The sequence below is a fragment of the Pelmatolapia mariae genome, linkage group LG8, assembly GCF_036321145.2.
Source record: "Pelmatolapia mariae isolate MD_Pm_ZW linkage group LG8, Pm_UMD_F_2, whole genome shotgun sequence".
Classification (NCBI taxonomy): Eukaryota; Metazoa; Chordata; class Actinopteri; order Cichliformes; family Cichlidae; genus Pelmatolapia; species Pelmatolapia mariae.
This window is the reverse complement of record NC_086234.1, coordinates 20395290-20417500: the sequence shown is the minus strand read 5'-3', so window position 1 is coordinate 20417500 and position 22211 is coordinate 20395290. Positions and strand designations below refer to the sequence as shown.

General features: G+C 42.9%; 1 protein-coding gene across 3 annotated transcripts in view; it reads right to left on the bottom strand.

The window, feature by feature from the left end:
- Positions 1–21977, bottom strand: part of bahcc1b (BAH domain and coiled-coil containing 1b) — a 54160-nt gene extending 32183 nt beyond the window's left edge. For 2 of the 3 annotated variants that reach the window (XM_063481477.1, XM_063481479.1), the window contains exons 1-2: positions 21812–21977; positions 17760–18093 (exon numbers count right to left, since the gene is read on the bottom strand). In XM_063481477.1, coding sequence (XP_063337547.1) covers positions 17760–17931 — 172 coding nt within the window. In that variant the 5' untranslated portion in view covers positions 17932–18093; positions 21812–21977. Of the gene's footprint in view, positions 1–17759; positions 18131–21811 lie in introns of those variants that run through there. The other variant, XM_063481478.1, reaches the window with a different exon arrangement.
- Positions 21978–22211: the final 234 nt, after the last annotated feature.

Sequence of the window (22211 nt, the reverse complement as noted above, 5' to 3'; positions counted from 1 at the left end):
CTGAAGCATTCTCTTGTTGTTCTGAGATCAGATCTGACAAACGAGGTGGGATGCGACTGAGAAACCAAAGGACGTTGCACGTTCATTGCATAAAGACAGGTCAAGCATAAGACAGCCACCCTAAAGCACATGCTGCTTTATCCTTCTTTCTGACTCTAAGAGGGGACATAATTTACAAACCGCACATTGCGTTGTATTCAGTAAAACTTAAAACTAGCAACTAAGATGATAAACTCATCCACAAAGTGTGTACTGTTCAGAGATCACGTGAGCAGCAAATTCCTATTCTCATGAACTTCTGTACAATCACCTCCTGGTGGCCATTAGAAGCAAGCTAGTTTGAGGCACTTAGGTTAGCTTGTAGCTTAGCTTAAAATTTTAGCTAAGCTACATTCACCACTTGTGATCAGAACAAGCACCATCCAAGCACAAGCATGAATGAGAATTTTAAGATATAACATTTAAAAAACTGGTTAGCTGACTCGAATCATCGTGAGGTGGTGTTATATGTGCTAGCATAAACAAATTAACCTCGCAATTACCTGAGCCTTCCCCTGTTGAATAGCTGCCTACAAGCAAAGACATAATTCCAGCTTTACCACGTGTGCGCACTGCTGACGTAACGTGAGAATCCCGTTATCATGTACTGAGCTGTAAGTCGACGGTTGGCAACGAGTCCAGCATAGAATCAGTGTTAAAGGGATAAAGTGGCGGGATAGAAGTCATTAGGTAGTTACAAGTAAAACACAGGTTTGCAAAAACTGCTGAAATGACATGTCGCCGACTCACTGCAACTCCTCGCAGAAAAATTGAACAAAGATGTAAACCCAACTTCCCAAGAGATTCCTCAACTCAAGTTTCCTACACTGTAAAGGAATCAACAAGAGACAAAACAGAGGTACAGTATTTATAGAACTCGATCTCATGTCTTAGCACGAGTCTGCTCTTGCGGTCACATATTTGGTCGGTTGGGCCTGCTCTGCACCTTCAAAAGATTTGATCATTCATAAACCATCACACGGGGTCACAACCAAGTTCAGCTCTTACACGGAACTGAGTGCAAGTCTAATCTCATGCTGTAACAGTTTCGGCAAACTGAGCAAGGAGACTCAGTTCAGTTTGGCTCATCAGCATGCTCTCATTTAGTGGAACAAACTGAACAGTTGTAGGGGAAGGAGGAAACAAATCCACAGGGAATCAGGTAATTAGTCACGGGATTGAGAGAGAGAGAAAAAGAGAGGGCGAGAGAGAGGTGGTGGGTTGGGTCGTTACTCATAAACGCTGCGTCGCATCAGAGGCAATTACCACAACCACAACAGTCCACATCTGAGTCACACACACACACAGGAACACATGCGTACAGTACCCTCACCTCAACGACGTCCCGACGCCCTAACAACCACAACCACAAGTGCCTTTAGCTGTCTGCCAATCTGTCTCTGACACACACACATATACACACATATGCAAGAAGGAGGGTATTGGGATAAGTCAAGAGCAAGATGGGGTAGCAGCGAGTATTAAAAGACAAATCTGTGTGTGTGTGTGTGTGTGTGTGTGTGTGTATTTATACAGCTGGATCCCAAGCATCAGAACACACACGCACACACACACAGTGATCAAGACAAACACACACACACACAAGCCAGAATATTTAAAAGTCGAAATCTTTCCATCTTTTGCTTTTGATATCCGCAGCCTCTGTAGTCATAATAAATTTGTAGGAAACGAAAAAGACACTCGAGACTTTCATTTTCCATCTTCCCCTATTCTCTTCCTCCCTCCTCTCGCGCACGCTCTCCTCTCTCACAGCAGATCGTTGCAGTGTTTTCTTTTTCTTTCCCCCCCCCCTCCTCCCTCCAAATCCTCTCTTGTACAAATGTAGATCAGCGGCCTTTTCAGCCAGTCATAATAAAACACAGCTTGTGTAAGGCTGCTCTCAAGGCCCCTGGCAATGCAGACTCTTGCACAGACGTATACTGACACTGACACGTCAAATACACACTGATGCACACATAACGCTACCTATATCAAGTCTAGTGCAACAGACGATAGAAAAGAAAGACAACTTTCACATGAGCAATGGGCTTTTTAAAAAGAAATACAAATCTTGGCCACAAAATAAAATTGTATTGAATGAAAAAGAAGCTTGGGCGACTATTTCAAATAGCAGTGCTGTGATTTAAGCTTAGCAATGTAAATACTTTGCATTCCTTCCTGACTTTCTTCCCACAGCTGTTCTTTAATCTCTAACCCCTATCAGATCTCTGTCCTTCCCCCATCTCTCCATCTTTTTTCCATTTACTCATTACTTTCCTTTTTCTCTCCCCCCCCCCCCCCCCCCCCCCCCATTCCCTTTTCCTGTCACCTGACTCCTGACCCTCTCTGTCTGTTTTCTGTTGGTTGAGTTGAGGAGAAAATCATATTTGCCCACTCTGTCTCTCTGGCCTGCTGATATGGAAAATCATCTGAGAGGCCAGCCACTAACATAAACCTCATTTCTGTCCCTGTTTTTCTTTTCTCCTCCCCTTCTTCCTCTCCTCCTGGCCTGCGTTTCCGCCTTTGTTTTATCCTGATCCACACATTCCCTTTCCATCTGTCACCGCTGCATCCACTTGGAGTTTCCCCTTTTTCTCAGCAGAAACACCAATAGACAAATGCAAATATGCTGAATTAGCCTCAGTCGATGAAGGAGCGCAGACGCTACTCATCAGTGCTTTTAATCTTCTGATCAGCTGCAAATATCCATTCATTCAAATATTCATTGTGACCCCCAGTGATACTAGGATTGTATACCACCTATCTCTGTGTTTGCATGTGTTATTTGCCACATATAGAAGTTCCCAACCAAGTAGATAGCTACATGAAGTCTCCATGGCAGTAATTAAAGTAGAAAACATATTCGTATCCCTCCCATTTTTTTCCGAGTTGGCATTGTAACTTGGAAAAGTGTATAAACACACAGCCAGCGAATCCTCCGATGTTGACAATCCAAAGTAATAAAAATCAGCTTCTATTCACAGTAATACAGGCAGCTGTACTTACAGTGAGCAAAATCTGCTTTAGTTTATTCATGATTGACTGTAATGTGATTTGCTGAGGGGAAAATCCACTCAAAAACACTTAAACACTGTTTTAGAAAAAAAGGGGCTGGATATGTGCCTTACTTTTCTGGGCAGGTTTTTGCGGCTTGGCATATTTCTGGTATTCTCGTGGATAACATGGGGCCCAAAAAATAAAATTATATATATATATATATATATATATATATATATATATATATATATATATATATATATATATATATATATATATATATATAAAATATGGATGTTGTTTTATTTCCAGCAAGAAAATTCAGCAGGATAAATGTCAGGATTACACGCCATCGTTTACGGTCACAGTCACCACTACACTGCTGTCTCTCCAGAAGGAAAAATGTATAAATAGCTAAAAAAAAAGAAAAAAAAAAGAAAAGGAACTTAAAAATGAGAACACAGTTGCCAGTGAGAGTGATCGTATGGGCCTATTTAAGGGGGGGAACCTTTAAACTGAACCAAGAGGAATGTTGACTCAAACCATACAATGAAAATGCCCTTTTTATGGAAAAAAGAAAAAGGTGAACTCGTGACTGCTTTAATCAAGGATCAACCAATCAGGCCTACTTAAAAACCTTGGCAGTCATGTTTAGAAACAATAACATCATAGACCCTTTCATAGAGAAATCCAAGGCAAGTGTCTGATGAAGGAATGCGCCCAAAACATCAAGGTTATTTTCTCTTTTTTACGTTATAAAAAGATCTGCTTTGGCATTTGTTAAACCAATTAAGTTACACTATATGCAATATAATGCGTCAATTCAGACGAAAATGCTTAAAAGTGAGAAAAGATATAACTCTGCAGCCTCTTTTGTGTGCTTCGGCAGCTACTGAAGAGTGCTTGATGAAGTTTACTGTGAAAAAACAAAAAAAAAAAGCATGAAACAGGACAGAACATTCCAAGGTTTCTCACTCTTCGAAAGAGGAAGAAGAGGGAGATGAAGAAGAGAAGCGAGAGAGGGGAAGAGGAAGGCAGATTTGTTGCAAGTGGTTAAGAAAAAAAAAAGTCCTGTGGTAAAAGAAGCAAACACAGATAAAGTGATGGAGGTATATTCTTTGTTGCATCTCACTGAATGGACTGCTGGTGATCGATACATACACACACACACCTGGAAGGATGATGAGTTAAATCAATCTCCATCCGATGGAAGATCAATAGCCTCTTGTGTTGTATCGTCACATTTGCCAATTAACAAAAGCCTCTGTGCTCCCACTGATATACTGAACTCTCTCCTACATGCACATTTACACACACACATACTGTCACTCGCAGAAAGAGCTCGAGAGTCTGAAACTGCAGTCTGTGTGTGTCTGTCTGTGTGTGTGCGCGCGTGTGTCAGAGGTTCTGACTCTCGTTAGCTTGGCTGTTACGCTTATTGCCGTACACTTGGCAACCTCTCGTCAGTCCGACCCTTTCATAAGCCTCCAACCACCAAGGGCCCTGGCACTGAGCCTTCAGTCTGTGTGTGTGCATGTGTGTGTATATCTAAGTGTGTGCGTGTCTGTGTGTTTAGGGCCAGGAGTCAAGCCAGACCTTTTTGATCTGTTTTGACACCACGGAATTGCACAAGTGACAGGGCTACTCAAACAAGGCATTCGTGGAAGGCGCTTAGACACACACACACACACACACGCACACAGGTCCATAAAAGCATTATGGCACTGGGGACACAAACACATTCAATGTGTGAGTAAGCGCCCAAGCGGTGCTTACAAAGAATATGTTCAGGGGAGAAAAGGAGTTCTTTTGCTCGACTAGATCCAGATAGCATTTTCCTTCTGCTCTATCTTATTATTCATCAACGATTCCTCTTGACTCATTCATGTTAGAGAGAGTAGGGTGTGCAAGCAAAGCATGGCATGTCGCCTGGGACGAGCAGCTGCACTGAATCACATTACGTAGGGAAGAAGAGAAAGGACAGAGGAAGAGAAAGGGAAAGAGAGAGAGAGAAAGAGTGGAGGGGAAAAATGAGATGAAAGAGCTACAAATGAGAGATTTCCCTGTGAGGCGCATAAATCAGCAGACTATGAACAGCACTGCTCAAAGCCTGACTCCCAGGCTGCGGACTAGAGCCTCGCCATCCACGCACACGCACGCACAGACACACACACACGTTCTCTCTGCTACCATCTCTGCACATTCACTGCTGTAGCAACATTCCTATCTCACAGCACCTACACGTGTGTGTTTAAACATCAAACAACAGCAAGTATCCTAAAAGAAAAAGCACCGAATCTGCTGGCTGTTGCTCCATGAAGATTAAATGAAATCAAAAGCTGGAAGAATTAAATGAACAATGAGAAGAAAACGTTGCACCTTGCCTACCTCACCCCCGGCTCGAGCCCCCCCCACCCCACACACACACATACACACACATGCACACCCTCTGGAGTTGTTCAGATTTTTCCACTGGCGAACGTAGTCCACAAACGCGCCGCTAAACTTTGAGGAAAGAGGAAAATGTTCCTGCTTTTGACCACAGACTTTCTGGACGCCACACACCCACCCACCCACGGCTGCAGGAAGGACCATATATGGCTTCGAAGAACAGGAACTCACAACGGGAGAGATTCTTAGGAAGCAGGGTGGATGGGGAGGGTTTGGCGGCGGGGCTGTCAGAGTAAGTTTTTCCAGGTTTTACCAAGGAAAACATGGGAATTTGGAGAACAGGGGTCATATGAGACTGGTCTGCTGCCTGGGTCAGAATGAAACACAAATGGTATGTGCAGGCACATGCAGACATACACTAATCAAAAGCATAAGGTTGCTGATATTTCAGGAAAGCCTGCGGTGAGGGTCAATAATGCAATTCCGCATGTGTGCGTGTGCGCGCGTGTGTACAGGGATGTGTATGTAGCACCAACCCACCCCCAACTCCCCACAGTTACCACCACAGTGGTTTTGCAGCTCTGGTATAGAGTGAAGAAGCCTGTTCTGGAAGATTTGGTCGTCATCCAGTCTGACATGCCCGTGCCACGCCTCTGTGGTCCATTCAGCCTCCAGCCACAGCAAACACACACACACACATTCACATACACAGGCTATAATGATTCGAAGCTGCATGGACCTGTGTGCGGATTAAATACACCTGGGGTCAAGACGCCAGGAAGAGTGAGTCTAACAGAAAACACAGCACCGTGAGCTGAGAGCAGAGTGTGTTTCTTTGTATCAAGTCATATCCAATCATGCGATCTGCTGAAGTTAAGACACAATTAAATTCTGACACCTAGCCCTTTATACTCACTCCTTATATAACAGATTAAGACGCTGCCCTTAATAAACACTTGTGGTTTGGTGCCGCAGCCCTGTTACTTATCAACAGTAATTTATGATTACAAATATGATTGAAACCCAACCTTAGGTAAACAATGTGTCAAAGCTGTGCAAGGCAACGGGTCAGTATTTAGATTGTATTAGATCCACTGAAGCACTCAGTATTGTACATTAACAATGCATCCTATGCGGCTTGTAGATGAAAGGGGAGGCTCAAAACTCCCCTTTTAGCCTCTTTGCACTTATTGTTTTGGCTGTTTAATACACCTTTATTTATATATAAGGACAAATAATGAGCTGCTGATGAGAGCAGAGCATTTTTTTTGCAGAAAAATTTATTTATATATATATTTAGTTTATCGACTTAACATTTTTAGGAAGCCAGATACACACATGACTCCACGTGCAAGCTTTTATTGCTTAATATCTTCCAGAGGATGTGTAAATAACCATGACTGTGGTATCTACACTTGCTTGTGATCATTAAAGAATTGATAATATACCACAGCTCTGTCCTCAATCAAAAAAAGAAATTCCTAATTTACAGGATATACTAGCAAGTGTGATCTAAAATCGGTAACAAAATCTTACTTCAAAGTATACAGCTGGTTTTAAATGTGGAAAAAAATACTTAAGAGAAGGAAAAGCTAGTTATTTTAAGTGATGTAGAAATAAATGTAAGCCATGTCAAATACTCTTCCTTTTATCTTAGGCTGAAGTTAAGACTTGAATCTATTTATGTTACTATGAAGGTTACAGATCGCAGCCCGAGATTTGCAGCAGGAGTGCAGCACAATCCCGCTTCATCTAAAGTTAGCACAGACTCCAGTGGAAACAAACACACCTACGCAGCAGAAGCGAAGCAGGAGGACGGCTGCAGAGGGGAAGACAGCATCCTTTAACCAGCAGACCCAGATTTAACCACATCCATGTCAGCAAGCATCCACCCTACTGAAGTGTCCTTTGGCGAGACACTGAATCCCTACGTGCTACCACCAGTGCTTCGACTGACCCTAAAGTCAGATCTTGCCAGCAGCCCAGAAAAAGGTGAATTTCCCAGCAGGGATCAAGTATCACATTATTTTTTGAAATATGCTACTTGCAAGCCATCTGCAGAGCTCTCCTCAGTCCTACACCACTGAGACTCATATCTCAGTATCACTGGAGGAAATGTGTCTGCGCAACTATGTGTGTGTGTGTGTGTGTGTGTTCAACTATGGTGTGCCGTATCACCCTCCATCATCATGAGTTGAGGGGTTGTGGTTCCTAGAGAAGCACTTTACTTAAATTAGACCCTCAACGACTCGACGTGCAGGTGTCATTGTGTGTATATGTGCATGTGCGTACACTCGTGTCTGCAAAGTATACTGAATGAATGCACGCATGTGTGTGTGGGGGCGTCAGAAAGTCAGTGTGCGTTTGTGTGTGAGAGAGGGAGAGAGGAGACTGAATGCCGAGAGAAGAGCGGGATCAGCAGACGGCGAATGCGAGGGAGAGAGAGGGAGAGAGGCAACAAGGGAGGAAGAGGAGAGGATGGGGCGAGCGAGAAGGGTGGGAGTCTGCGAGGGAGAGAGTGAGCAACAGAGAGAGAGAGAGAGAGAGAGAGAGAGAAAGCAGGTGAGAATAACCCAGTCTGACCTTACTTCAGCACGGCTTTTCCATTCTTTATATTCCCTCATTGCTGTAATATTTACACAGGAATAAAAGATTATTAGAGCGATCCACAGAGAAGAAATGAAGAGGAAGAGGGGGAGGGGGGAAATATAAACATAAGGAAAGATGAAGACACTCATGAAGGTAGAAAAAACCAAAGGGAAGAAACCTCAGATTAGAGAGTCTATTGATTATTATTGTCATCAATTAGGTTGCCAGATTTTCCGGATTTGTCTCGTACTGTGGGAAAACTGTTTTGTTTGCTTTCTTCAACCAGCAGCCAAAACCTTCAAGCTTCAAATTTAATTGCTAATGCAAAAAGAAGCAGAAAATCCTTACGTGCCAATATTTGGCATTTGCTTAAAAATGATTCAGATATTTAAAAACAAAAAATCCTTATCAAAAGAGTCCAATCACTTCAGCTTTTATACGTTATTTATGAACGTATCACAGACAAATCTCTAAAAATAACAATAACCAATAAAGATCCCCAACGTCAGGAAAAACACGCTTGAAATGTTATGAGATTAAAATGTACACAGATTTAAAGTGCACTTTTTAAATGTGTCTCTCCACAACAGCAAATAATAACTCGCAGATGTGCAGATTAAATAAATAACATCTGCCCATCAATCATCAACATTTTAATGAAACACAGAGCTGGAAGAGTTCAAGTCCTAATTTGTTAATTGTAAAGAAAAAATGTCAAATTTATTAGGTTACATTTCACCCAAAATTTGGACTTTATTCTGTCTTACCTGATCTTAAATGACATACCTTAAGGTTTTAGACTACCATGGAATTTTCTGATAATCTACAATGAAACTGATAGTTAGATCTAAAACAATACTGTTATTTATTGTTCTGGGATAATGTAGACATGCCCACTGCTGTTCACCCAAATAATGCAGTTTTGTTCAGGTATAATTTGCAACAAATCTGTGACTAATAAAAACCTTTTTTTATGATTTGCTTGTTTGTTTTAAGAAAAAAACTGAATATGCAGAAGAGAGAGCACAGGTATGACATCCAGGAAATAGTCATCCCACTGGGATTTTTAACCAGGAATCCAATGCTCAGGGGGGGTGCATGCTCAGTTGGGATGTCCCCTGAGCACTCGGCTATTGGATCGCTCCAATTAATTATTTCTTTGCTGTTATATATGGAATTTTGAGGGGTTTTTTTAGCAATACTTGTTTTTTTTCCTAGACCAGACTGGACCTTTGAGAATGACAGAGCATCACTGTGCATAGTGTTTAGGTGATGAATTGATGTTACCTTGTTTTGACAGAAATGCCTATAACGCTTTCGTAAAAGGAAACCAAATGAACAATGCTGTTTGTAAAAAGAATAATAATTTTAAAAAATGCTCATTTTGCTAAATCGTTTTTAAGGTGGTGCAAAAAAAATCCTCTTTGCAAGAAAACACTGAATAATTTCTCACATCACAATAAAAAAAGAAAAAGATAAATCCAGGCTATAAGCCATGTCATGTCTTCAGCGCTTCACTATTTCCCTGAATGCCCAAAACTGCACAGACTTAAAAGACGAATTTTCACACCAAACTCAACGTCACATTGCATGTTGAGAAATCCCCTATCAGAAAAAAAGGTAAACATCCTGGCATAACTGCAGCCTTCCGAGCAGCAAAATAAATCAGTATGCCACAACTGAAAAGAAAACACAGGGCTGCTTCTTTGTTCTCACGGTTTCTTTTATACATATATATAAATATATAGAAATATGTAGGATTATACAATTTAAAATATATGTCTTATTTCTAATGTTTCTTTTTCTCCCCCTCTGTACAGAAATGCATTGTATTGAGTATTTTGTAGTCTAGCTTTGGATGCAACGTTAATATCTGTTCCACTAACGTTTATTTGATTTGAAAAAAGACAGAGCCTGCACAAGTTAAGCAAAATGATAAAACGCAGCGAGACCAGCACTGGGAGCTTCTGAGAAAGCAACACATTCATACAGACGCGTACACATGGAGAGCAGAAAAGCAAAAAAAAGAGAAAAAAAGCCATACGTATGTGAGCATCGGCACACAAAGAAGTCCTTGTATTATGCATGCATGCATGCTTCCAAACATTACAAAAACACACATCAAAACGACCGGAAAAGACAGTAGGTGGTTATTAAAGAGACAAGAGAGAAAAACAGAGAGAAAGAGAAGAGACACTTTACCGGCAATCAAAGATGCAGAGGAGAGGAGACAGGAAGAGAAGGAGAGGGAAGTGGAGGTAGAGAGAGAGAGACGTGCAAAAAAAAAGGGAAGAAAAGGGGAAAAAAAGGGAGAGTTTGCTTTTAATCAGCCTGGATCCAAAATTTAGACAGGCACACACAGAGGCACGAGCAGTCCCTGTAGGATTAGGGCCTTGGCACTGTGTGTGTGAGTGTGTGAGAGTGTGAGTGTGTGTGTGTGTGTGTGTGTGTGTGTACTGTGCACGTCCCACGAGACTGATTAGCCATGAATGACTGATGACGGATCTTTGCTTCTTTTTTTTTTCCCTCCTCCCTGCTCTCTCTCACTCTTGTTTTCTTTCTCACTACTCTCAGCTCGGGCAAGAGCATGGGAGAGGATACTCCCTCTCCCTCACACACAGACACACACACACACACAGACACGCACACACACACACACACACACACAAAGCTGCACACAGCTCCATGTATATTCAACAAAGGCTCCTGAATATACTTAATGCTTTCATGTGTGTCACTGTGTAACGATCCATGCTGTTCCACACAGCTGCTTCTCTCTTTTTCTTACTCTCTTCCTCCTTCACAATCACACACACACAAATATGTACCTATTTCCTATTTAGGAGCACATTAGCTGTATTTCACACCAAATACTAAATCTGCTCAATCTGTATGACAGCAGCAGTTTGACTCTTGAAAAACACTGAAGGGTCCTGCATTCAGGCGGCAGGCCGACCACTCTGCCTCCTTTAACCTCACCTCCAGATGAACCTCGGGCCACCGCCATCCATCTAAAGCCCTGACAGCAAAACAAACTGGACATAGACCTGCCTGAATGGAGGCCATTACAATATGAATGAGCCAAACAGAGCTGAAATGAATCGAGTGGAGAAGCAAAACACAACAGCTGAGAAAAGGGCCCGGGCTGAGTCAAACGAGTCAGCTCAAGTGACGATGAGTCAGGCAAAATGTGACCCCGAGACAGGGTAAAAGCAGAGGCCTGTCTCAGGTGTCCGTAGCCGTTCTGATAAGGGTTACCTTGCCGTGGTGCTTGCAACGCTCTGCTTTTTCAGGGGGTGCAGACCTGTGGATCCACCGAGACTGTGACATCATGTCTGTCCCCCTGCTAAGTGATGTCACCTCCCTGTCATGTTGCGTAAATAGGGAACTGCCTTGACCCCTCTGAAGAGGAGAGAGGCCATAAAATAGCTGGGAATTACAGCATCTGCACACTTTCTTTGCACATATCTGGTGAATTTTTTCATGCAGTCATGTCATGAATAAGAGCCACACCGGCGAACAACTTATATTGTTTTTTATGCGCATGCACACACACACACACACACACACACACACACACACACACACACACACACACACACACACTCACACATACAAAGCCCCCGTCTTCCTGTACAGAGTAAGAAGCTGTTTTAGCCTTGTGTTTTGCGGGCTGTTTAAAATGTCATTTTTCTCTCGTTTCTCTGACTTCAAAGGCGCCTCACTGAGCTCTCACTCCCTCTTGCCAAGTCCTCCAAACGTTTCTGATTTAGTGAGTTGGCCACGGGCCGAGTAGCACCGGGACGGGCCCGTTAACAACTGTCCGAGTGGTGGGGGAGAGGAGGTGAGGAGGAAGGAAAGGAAAAGGGAAGAGAAGAGAAGGGAGAAACAAATGAGACAATGTGGAAAAGGGAGAGGAAGCAGGCTGAAATTGAGACAGAAATAGGAGGACTGCTGAGAGAAGGTCTGCTAACAACGCGAGGAGGCGATGGGCGTGTGGGGAGTTAGACAGAGACGGGAGATGGATATAAGAGGTGGGGGGATCGATTGAAAAGAGAGGAGAGAGAGAGAGAGAGAGAGAGAAAAGGGGGTGGGGTGAAGGGGGCCATGGCTGTGAGGAGGAGGAGGAAGGAGGGTTGGAGCACCACTCGAGAAGCTGAGAGGAGCAAATGCAATAGTGAAGGGGAAGTGAAAGAGGAAAGCAGAAGGAGGAAGAGGGGAGGGCGAGCGTGCGATTAAAGAGGGGTGAGGAAGAGGGGGGGGGGGGGGGGCAAAAGGCCTGGCCAGTGAGAAACAGAAGAAGAAGGAGAAAGAGGAAAGAGGAGCAAGTGACAGAGAAAGAGGAAAAAAAGAGCGCATGGACACAGGAAGTCTGGCGCTTTCCAATCACATGCCAAATCATCAGATGGTGGTGTGTGTTCACACCCTGGAGATGTCGCAACCAAACGCACCCCACACCCTTCAAATCACTGCTACCGACAATAAGCAGCTGTTCTCGTGTTGGAGGAGAGTTGGAGATGAGACAAAAGTCTTCCTGTCACAGTGGCAAGTGCAACTTCAGAACAAATGCAAGCTTCACTCCAAACTCAAACATCAAAAGATTTTTACTTAATTTGTGTAATTTTTTTCCCCTTTCTACTGATGTGACCTTTTACACGCCTTAAATCTCAGCCACAGTTACTCCGAGGTCAATTTGACCTTATTGTGGAATATATTTAAATGATGCGCCACGGTTTGCTTGAAATATCAAAGCATACACAAAAGTCTCATTTGTAATGGAAATGCCTTTAATGACTTTACCGGCCCTTACTTAATGACTTAATGCTTTTAATGTGTCAACAAATTTCCAAAAAGTCAGGCTCGTTTAAGTGATTTCTTTGGCCCTGCTGCATATTTTAATCTCATGCCTTGATAAGTGCACAGCGCTGATGTGGGTGAGGAATCGGATTTGCTATATTTTGAGGCAGACCAAAAATCGTGTATGTAAAATGCAATTTTGAAAAGAAAATGGTGAGCGTATGTGTGTCTGTGTTATGATGACACACACTAAAATTACTCCAGAGCCTAGTCCAGTGTGTTTAAATGCAATGTTGAGTGAGCTTTAACTGGAATCAGTGGTTTTTTACACTTGAATTTATTTTTCTACTCAAAGTCAAATATTGCAGATTTTCACCCAGTTTGCACTGAAATTGCCACAAATTTATTTTGATTTTATGTAATACATATAATATATTTTCTGTTGTAAAATTTATAAAAAAGAAAATAATTGTACATTATCCAACAAAAATACATATATTTAGAAAATTTTCCCTAGTGGGTTCCTACTCACTTATGCACTTATGGTCACTCGGTGTAGCGTAGTGCTGATGACACAAAGTGGGTCAGTCAATTTTTTTTTTTAAATTGAACTGAATTGACAGTTTACACTCGTCTCCTTCACCAAATCCAGTCGCAGCTCGGCTGGCCGCAGCCTAGACCAGCTGTCTCCTCCACATAGGGGGCCGTCTTGCACACTACACCCTAGATGTGCCCCCTGTACACCCCAGGTTGCATTGGTTGGATTGGAGATTGGTGGGTGGTGTTGGAAAGGGGTGATTGGGCTCGCTCACTGCTGACTCATCCTACACACAGACACACACACAGACACTCGCAGGGACAGGCAAGCATCTCCTCTCTATCGCTTTCATTCACTCACACTCTTGAGAAGCAGAGGAGACGCCAGGCTGGGGAGTCGGTGGGGGTGACGGCCAGTGGGTGCTGTCAGGCGGTGGTAATCTGACTGGATTACCAACCAGGTGGAAACATTCAGCCTATCTACCCCCCTCACACCCTTACCCTCCCCCTTCCTCCTCCTCCTCTTCCTTACTCCTCCCTGGCTCCATCCATCTATCATTTCTTCCCTTATTTTTTTCACATGCCTTTCTTTCTTTATCTATCTACGGGGCTTCCCTTTGCCTTTAAACATAATGAGTACCCTAGACACACACACTACTCTATAGTAACTACAGGCCTTTAATTCCACAAGCATGGACAGAAACCAAACCCATGCGTACGCGCACAAACGCGCCGTCTCCTTCCATCGCCGTGCAGGTTGTTTGTGCGCCAAGGTGTGTGCAGGTAGTAAGGTGAAGGGGTGTGCCTCATCTGTGCTGCCGCAACGTTCAAAGCCTATGACAAAAAACTTCCAAGGGAAGAGAGAGATATAACTGACAGCCTCCTGATGAATGGACTGGATGGTTGTGCACACACACATGCACAGCTACAGGCATTTGTAGAAGAGATATGCAGAATTTAACTACAGGGTCTTGTGTTTCACTAACAACACCGAACATGGGGAGAAGGAAAGGGAAAATGCTGGGATGAAAAGGGGGCATAAGCTGAAGAAAGAGCTCAAGAGAGCAAAGACCGAGAGCGACCGAGAGAAAAGAAAGTGAGAAGTGGCAGAGAGATAATCTAGTCTATGACATTATGGTTATGGTTTATTGCTGTTTTAAAGCACAAAAAACAAGCAGCTTAAGACTAACGTTCTTCAAAGTGTGTATGTGTTTGTGCGTTTGTGCAGCTGCATGTGTGCACACACAACATGAATGTAAACTCCTTCTGTCTGCATTACTTAGTCACACAAATGCACACTCGTTCACGTACACAATCATGTAAACAAAAACCGTCTGCTGTCTGGGAAGTAACACACCTGTTCAATGACAAGAGCAGCCACGCCCTCCATAATACTGCACACCTGTGCTTCTGCAGGCTAAACCTAACCCTAATCGCACACGCAAACACACACATGTACACACACGCACACATACACACATATACACTTGCACAACTACTGCCCAGGGGCTAACATCACAGAAAGGGGAAGAAAGAGAAAGAGAAGGGGGGACTGGAATAAAAAGCAAAGCAGTGAAAATGGGAGGGGAAGAGAGCAAGACAGACAGACAGAGACAAAGGCTTTCCCACTGCTCCTATCAGTAATCTAAACGCCTGTGTAATATCATTGTGGGGTTTTATCAAATGTGGGCTGAGTCTTATGGCGTTGGTATGCGTCTGTCATTCCATCACCTTGTCAAGCGCGACCATATTCAAGCAGACACCATGCTGATCTAAATAAGAGGCTTCAGCAAATTGATGGATTGCAGGTTTTCCAGGATATGAAGAAGCAGGGGGGAATGAGGGGAGTCTTTTTTTTTTTCATTTTGGATTTTTTTTAAGTGATATGCTCAGTTTGATAGTGTGAGACTGTGTGTGTATATATATATATATATATATATATATATATATATATATATATATATATATATATATATATATATATATATATATATATATATATATATATATAAAAGAAATAGTGAGGGTGTCTTCACAAAGATCTGAAACAAACCCTTGTCAAAACCTCCCCCTCCACCCTCCTGTCCCTGCTATGGCCAGCTCCACATCACATCTACCCCCTGTGCTGAGGCCTAGGGCCAGGCATACAGCTTTCTGGATCTCTAAGGGGGGCAAGGACAAAGGTAACCCGCATCCTAACCTCCAAGCAAACACACATACATACACCAACCCCCCATCTCTAAACAACAATCCTCTATGCCCATCATGTCTGTCAAAACCCCATAAGGGACATGCATGGAGAGTCTGGATATCTGGAATCTCAATACAGTGTCATGCACCTTGAGACCCAGTGAGAGGCCCTCTTGAATATATTTCAATAGCATTATCACCCTGCATTACTATGCTTATACCCCCTTTATTCAACATTAAAGAAACATTTTTACACTGGGCCATTATGCATGTCAGCGCACAGCAAAATCAGTCAAGGTGCTATTTAAACTGCAATGCAGGTTACATTTGTATTTGATATATTAGCTTTGAAAATGAGATGGGCGTGTTTTTGCTCGAATGGTGTGTGTGGAAATCAGAAACAGACAGGCAGCTCAGCGTGTCATAAAATATAGAAAATATTTTATCAATATAAGTTAATGCATAGAGACTGAATCATTTATAATATATTTAAATGTGGTAAAGTGTTGATCAATATTTATGTGAATTGTTTAATAAGTATTATACTGAAAAGAATGTACGTATGAGAGAATAAAGCAAAGCTTAATAACTTTTGTGCAACAACACGTGCTTTTAGACGTGTTGTCAATAAAATGTGTTGCAATTTAGACTTTTTTTAATAAAATGTTTTTTAAAAATAATAAATAAATAACGTACAGTATCAGTTCAAGTTTTAAGAAACATACACTTTACAGCCTTAAGTCAGTTTATATAATTAATATATTTATATATGAATATTTAAAAAAAATGCAGAGGAAGAGCCCAAATTTTACAAACGTAAATGCTCACGTGCTATAAAAAGTATATTAAACAAACCAAGCTGACGTAAAATTGCATTTTAAATTAAAAAAAAAAATAATAATTGAAAAAAAATTCCTCTCATGTGAAGAAACCAGAACCACAGAACCAGGAGCTGGAGCACGAAATATCAAAAGTAATTCACGGTAGGATTTCTGGAAAAATCCACTCGTGTTGACCTGAAATGTGAAATGTATTTTAGCAACTAATTAAAAATGAAAAACCGGTTTGCCTCAATTTTTTTTCCTTTTACACATGAAAACAAGCAAATACACGAGAGACGTGGATGGCCACTCTTGACACACATGGTAACTAATGAGATTTCTCATCTAACACGTATACATTCATCCAGCGCGTGGGTATAAACGCAGTATGATTTCGGACAGTCTTTTCTTTCTCTCTTTGCGCGCACACACGCACGCGCGCACACACACACCCCTCCCCTATTGAGACAGGATACCAAAGCTACTTGTTAAATCTAATGCATGCACTGTCAACCCATTCGCACCCCGTCACGTCTCCGCTCAATATAGAAACCGGATTTTCTGGTATTACCCTCACCTCTATTAGCTAGAGCTCCCCTTCACTCACTCAGTCCCCCCTCTGCTCTCCACCCGGCAACTGCGACCCCCAGTTTGCGCCCAGTATAAGCCAAAACCCACCGGCACCAAAAAATAATTTAAAAAAACACACACATGAAGGAGGAGGAGGCGCTGCGCAGAAACTGGCTCGGCTAATAGCTTTAATTTATTGTTTAATGGGAAATATAAGCGGTGGAATAACCCAATTCTAATTAATTACATCAACTGGCAACGATTAGTACTTCGCTAATTGACGAATCCAAATAAATCTATGACAAGATTATGCCACTAATAATCCCAGCTTGATATGAAAAAAAAAGAAGAAATAAAACCAAATAACCCTGGAATTGAAGTTTTAAAACAACAACACCAACAACAAAGGTGAGCTTGGACTGAGTTGTAAATTTAGAGTTAATTCTATCTGCAAAAAGAAGACACATTACCCTTTTTCTTTAATGTGATTTTATATACGGTTTTTTAATTCTTGCATTTCGGCAAACAGCCATAAACGGTTGATTAAATAAAGTAAAAAAAAAGACGTGATAATTCCTAAATTCCCCCCACCCCCCGAAAGTCGGAGCACTTTCCATCAGCGTTAAATTCTAACTCGTCCCTGAAGAGCTCCAAGGTTTTATTTTGCAATATGGGGAACATATGCTTCAGACAAGAGAGACAGAGAAAGAGAGAAACACGGAGTATATATTTTCTTTGGGTTTTTTGTTTGTTTGTTTGTTTGTTTTTTTAATCCACACTTCTCTGTAGTTACACGGGGGGGAAAAACACCTTGCTTCCAAAACTGACCTGAGTGCGGACCCATGGAAAGGTGGGATGAGTAATATTTCCCGGGCTGGAAGTGAGCGGGGTGCTGCACGGATCCGTGTCCGCCTGGCGCCATCCGAGACGCGGCGCTGTGAACCAAGGCGCTCCGCTCCGTCAGGAGGTGGTGCGGAGGAGCGAAATCTCGGCTTTCCATCCCGATGAGAAGCGATAAATCCCAAATCCCAAAGTAAAATCCGGAGGCACCGAAGGTTTCAGGCACCCAGATGCAAATAATCCCTTTTTATGAACTTCGGGCTCGCCTCGCATTGAGCGCAGTTTTGGCTTTGCAGGGTCGAAACGGAGTCCCCGTCATGTCCTACAAAAGAGAGAGCAGGAGACGAGTCAAAGCGCTGACAATGACGAGCCAGCCAGGGATGTGGCGCTGAAGAAAAGGCTTGACTGAGAGACAGTCGCTGCTCGTGTTTAGACAAACAAGCACGGTTTACAAAGAGAGAGAGAGGGAGAGAGAGAGAGAGAGAGAGAGAGAGAGCGAGAAGAAGAAGAAAAAAAAGGAGGAATAAGAAGCTATTCAAATGTCACACACAACAAACGTCCTAAAATAAAATAAAAATCCCCACATTTACTGACCAACTTTGGTTCTGCGCTCCACACTAACTTTCTAACGCCGATATGAGCCAGCTCGGAAAGGTGAGTGAAGTCTGCTCTGTGGATGAAAATGTGGGTGAAGTGAGTTTACGTGGATTTACCCCGCACTACATCGTTGGCCCCAACAGAGGAGCCCCCCCCCCCCCCCCCCCTCTTCCTCCTCCTCGCGACCAAACACATTGCAAATCCTGAACACGGGAGCTTTCTTTAGCAGCGCAAAAAAAGAAAAAAAGAAAAAAGAATGGAGCAAATGACGAACAAATGAAGCATATACAGTACAAGAGTTCACGGCGATATAAAGCCTCTCCCGGTGAAGGAGTTGTTAAGTCTTGAGGCTCAACAAGCGCCGGTCATAAACAGGCTAGACCTCGGGGCACTTGCGCTAAAACGTTAAGGAAACCATCTGCACCAAGTATAGAATGCGTAAAAAAACATATTCTTTTTTTTAATCCTTCGGGTGACTCAAATAGCCTATCACTCTTTGATTTCAGACGGATACAGTCAATACGTTTATCTTTTGGTGTAAATTGAGATTTTAATTCGAATCTGATCTGGTTCATATGTGGAGGAAATGTTGATTTCTGACTTGGATCGACATTTCTTATGTATGTTTTATAAACCAAGAGCGCCTTTACCGTTCTCTGTTTTTTATATACAGGTGTTTACCAAAGTTGCTTCACCATCGCTGTTTGACTTTTGATAGTTTGCACCGTTGAAATCGGGATTATTATTCGTTGTGTTGCTTATTGCGGAAAACTGGCGATGAAACAGCCATTTCTATCAACTCATACGGAGTCAGCAGCAGTGGCCCTCGCCTTCTGACAATAGCCATGCATTTCTGCTACACGTACTGTATATATAGGATACAGTGTAATCACAAACACAAATCAAATCACCTCTATGCTTCATCGCCAAAGAGTTGTGAGGTGGGCAATAAACAGTGAAATAGACTAGGAAATCATCGCGTTTATATGTATACCTCATAGCCTAGGTCATTTATTTAAATAGGACTCCCTGCATGCTCATAGGGAGCTCTGGGTGCTTCCATTTCCACCCCCACCCCCCCACAAACACACCTCAGCAGTCCATCTATTAGGCCTTTCAATGCGTGGCACGTCCATCTAGCGCTCTGTAGATGCTGATAGCACCTCCCAGGAACCAAGATAGAGGAACAAAGAAAATACCAAATGCTCTGGTGGACCAGGGGCTTTATGAAGTGCATAAGAACAGCCTTCATAAGCTCGGATATTCAAGTCTTCTTTAAGTCTCACTCACACACTCACTCACACATACACACACACACACACACACACACACACACACTGCTCAAGGACTCAACTTTCAGGAATTGTGTTTTTAGAGGGGATTTTCCCCCTAGCTCCCTAAAGTTTCGCAGTTCTGATAAAACCCAGCAAATGTGATCGTGAATCGTGAATCGTGAAAATGTGTGTGTGTGTGTGTGTGTGTGTGTGTGTGTGTGTGTGTGTGTGTGTGTGTGTGTGTGTGTGTGTGTGTTATACGTCCAAACATTCCCCATAACGCTTCCTATAAGGATATTTTTGCCCAAAGTGCGAGGGCATGTAAATAATTTAATTTCCTTTTTGTTTGCTGCAGGATGTTATTTTTTTCTGACCACATGTAGTCAACAGTAAGAGGGGGAAATAAGGGTAAAAGAAAAATAAATGGGGGGAGAAACGGAGGCTGCTGCTGTTTCTGCTGTTGCTGTTGCTGCTGCAAGCTCGCTGGGATGGCAAAATGGACTCTCTCCTGTCCCCTAGGCAGTGAGAAACAATGGCCCTTCTCCACGGGACATCAATCATAAACCACTATCGTCTGACATTTGTCTATACATTTTTAAATTTTCTGTCCATAAACACATGTCCTGGATATTTACATTACACGTCAACAGAGAGCCACTCAGACTACATTTAACAACCTGAGTCTAAATCCCGTGTTATCGCACGCCACGCAAACAAGCGGCGTGAGCAGATCGCGCGTAACAGTTTTGGGAAGAAGGAAAAAAAATCATCATTTGGATCTGCAGTAGCGTGTGTGTGTGTGTGTGTGTGTGTGTGTCTGTGTGTGTGTGTGTGTGTGTGTAGCCCACATACGTGAAAGGCGTTCAGACTTCCTTCCACTCTACCCAGACCTCCTAAACCTTCTACACACACCTCCACAAGCGCACACACACGAGCACACATCCACTAAGCAGTGCCCCGAAAGGGGTCAAACTGTCGTCAGAAGAAAATCCCCCCTTCCCTTACAAAAGTAACCACTGCTGGTCAAGACGACATCACATGAACTTCGCACAAAAGCCAGCAAATCCGCAAAGAATTGCGTTTGTCAGAACTAATGCAATTGAGGCTTCGAGCATAAAAAGAAGAAAAGGAGAGAATAAAATGCGCCTATTTATCTGTGTGTGTGTGTGTGCGCGCGCTGTTTGAGCAGAAATCTATTAAATCATAAATGCGTGAATCTTTGGATAAAAATGAAAAAAAAAAAAGGAATTTAAAAAGGCATTTACTTTTGAAGTGGTCCGGGTCCAGAGGGCAACTGGTTTCCCTCAACAATTTAGCAATAAAGTAAAGTCACAAAGCATAACCGGCGCACTAAATCCGGATATTCAGAGACCGGCTAAACGGGAGAGACAAGCCCGGCTGAGCCGAAGACAGCTCGGCGTCTACACAGCCTTCACACCGAGGGAGCACTGCAGCTTGCAATAAAAAACCTCTACCTCTCTCTCGCTCTCTCCCACACACAGAGATAGACACACACACACACACTTGCACAATGGAGAACTAACAAAGAAATAATCTACAATTTAAAATTTATGAAAATGGGCTCACTGAAAGAGCAGAAAGGTGTGGAGCAGCCCCCCGAATGAATTAGAAACACACGCTCGGCTGTAAGGAGAGGTCAAATCAAGAAGTGACACATATCGCCCACAGCTCAGCACTGCACACTGGACAGGAAACGGTGGAAATAAAGCTACGTGAAATAAATCCCCCCCTTCCCCTCCCTCCTCTAGATTACAGTAGAATCGTGAGATCTGCTCCTTTAATGTATTTAGCAAATGAGAGATGCCTACAGATTAATATTCTGCACAGAACATCAGACCATCTCGCGTTTTATTGCCTCTATTGGAATGACAGCGGATAGCGGTGCGCTTAGAGAACAGCCAAGGTATACCTCCATGTAAATAAAAAAAGAGATTAAAAAAAGACAAAATAATAATAAATGTGTAAACTAAAATTCTCTCTTACTTGAAAAAAATGAACATGAAAAAAACGGCATTCAAACGGCTACAATCACACACACACACACACACACACACACACACACACACACACACACACACACACACACACACACAAACAAAACAAAACAAAAATGACAAAAACAGAACTGTAAAATAATTTTCTACTCACTGGCAAGTTACATCCACCGTGCGGCGAGTGGCTTATAATGAAAGAAAAAGTACGAAAAATATTCAAAGTGAAAATCCCGGAGTCGCAGAGATGAAACATGTGGGATTGATTACATCCTATGCTGCTGCAGACTGTGGTGTGCAGTCAGTTGAGGTATGGGAGAGACGCATCGTAGAAGTTCAGGCTTGTAGTGAATCGAGGCTCGTTCATGCAGCCGGAGACTCAGACACGCCGGGAGGAGGGAGGGAGGGAGGGAGGGAGGAGGGAGAGGTTGAAGGGGTGTGTGCGCGGGGAGGGGTGGACTCGCAGGCCTATTGGTTTGAGAACGACAATGTGAAAGCGTGCCCGTGAGGCGCTCCCCCACCCTACCCTTTTCTATACACCCCCCTCTACGCCACAC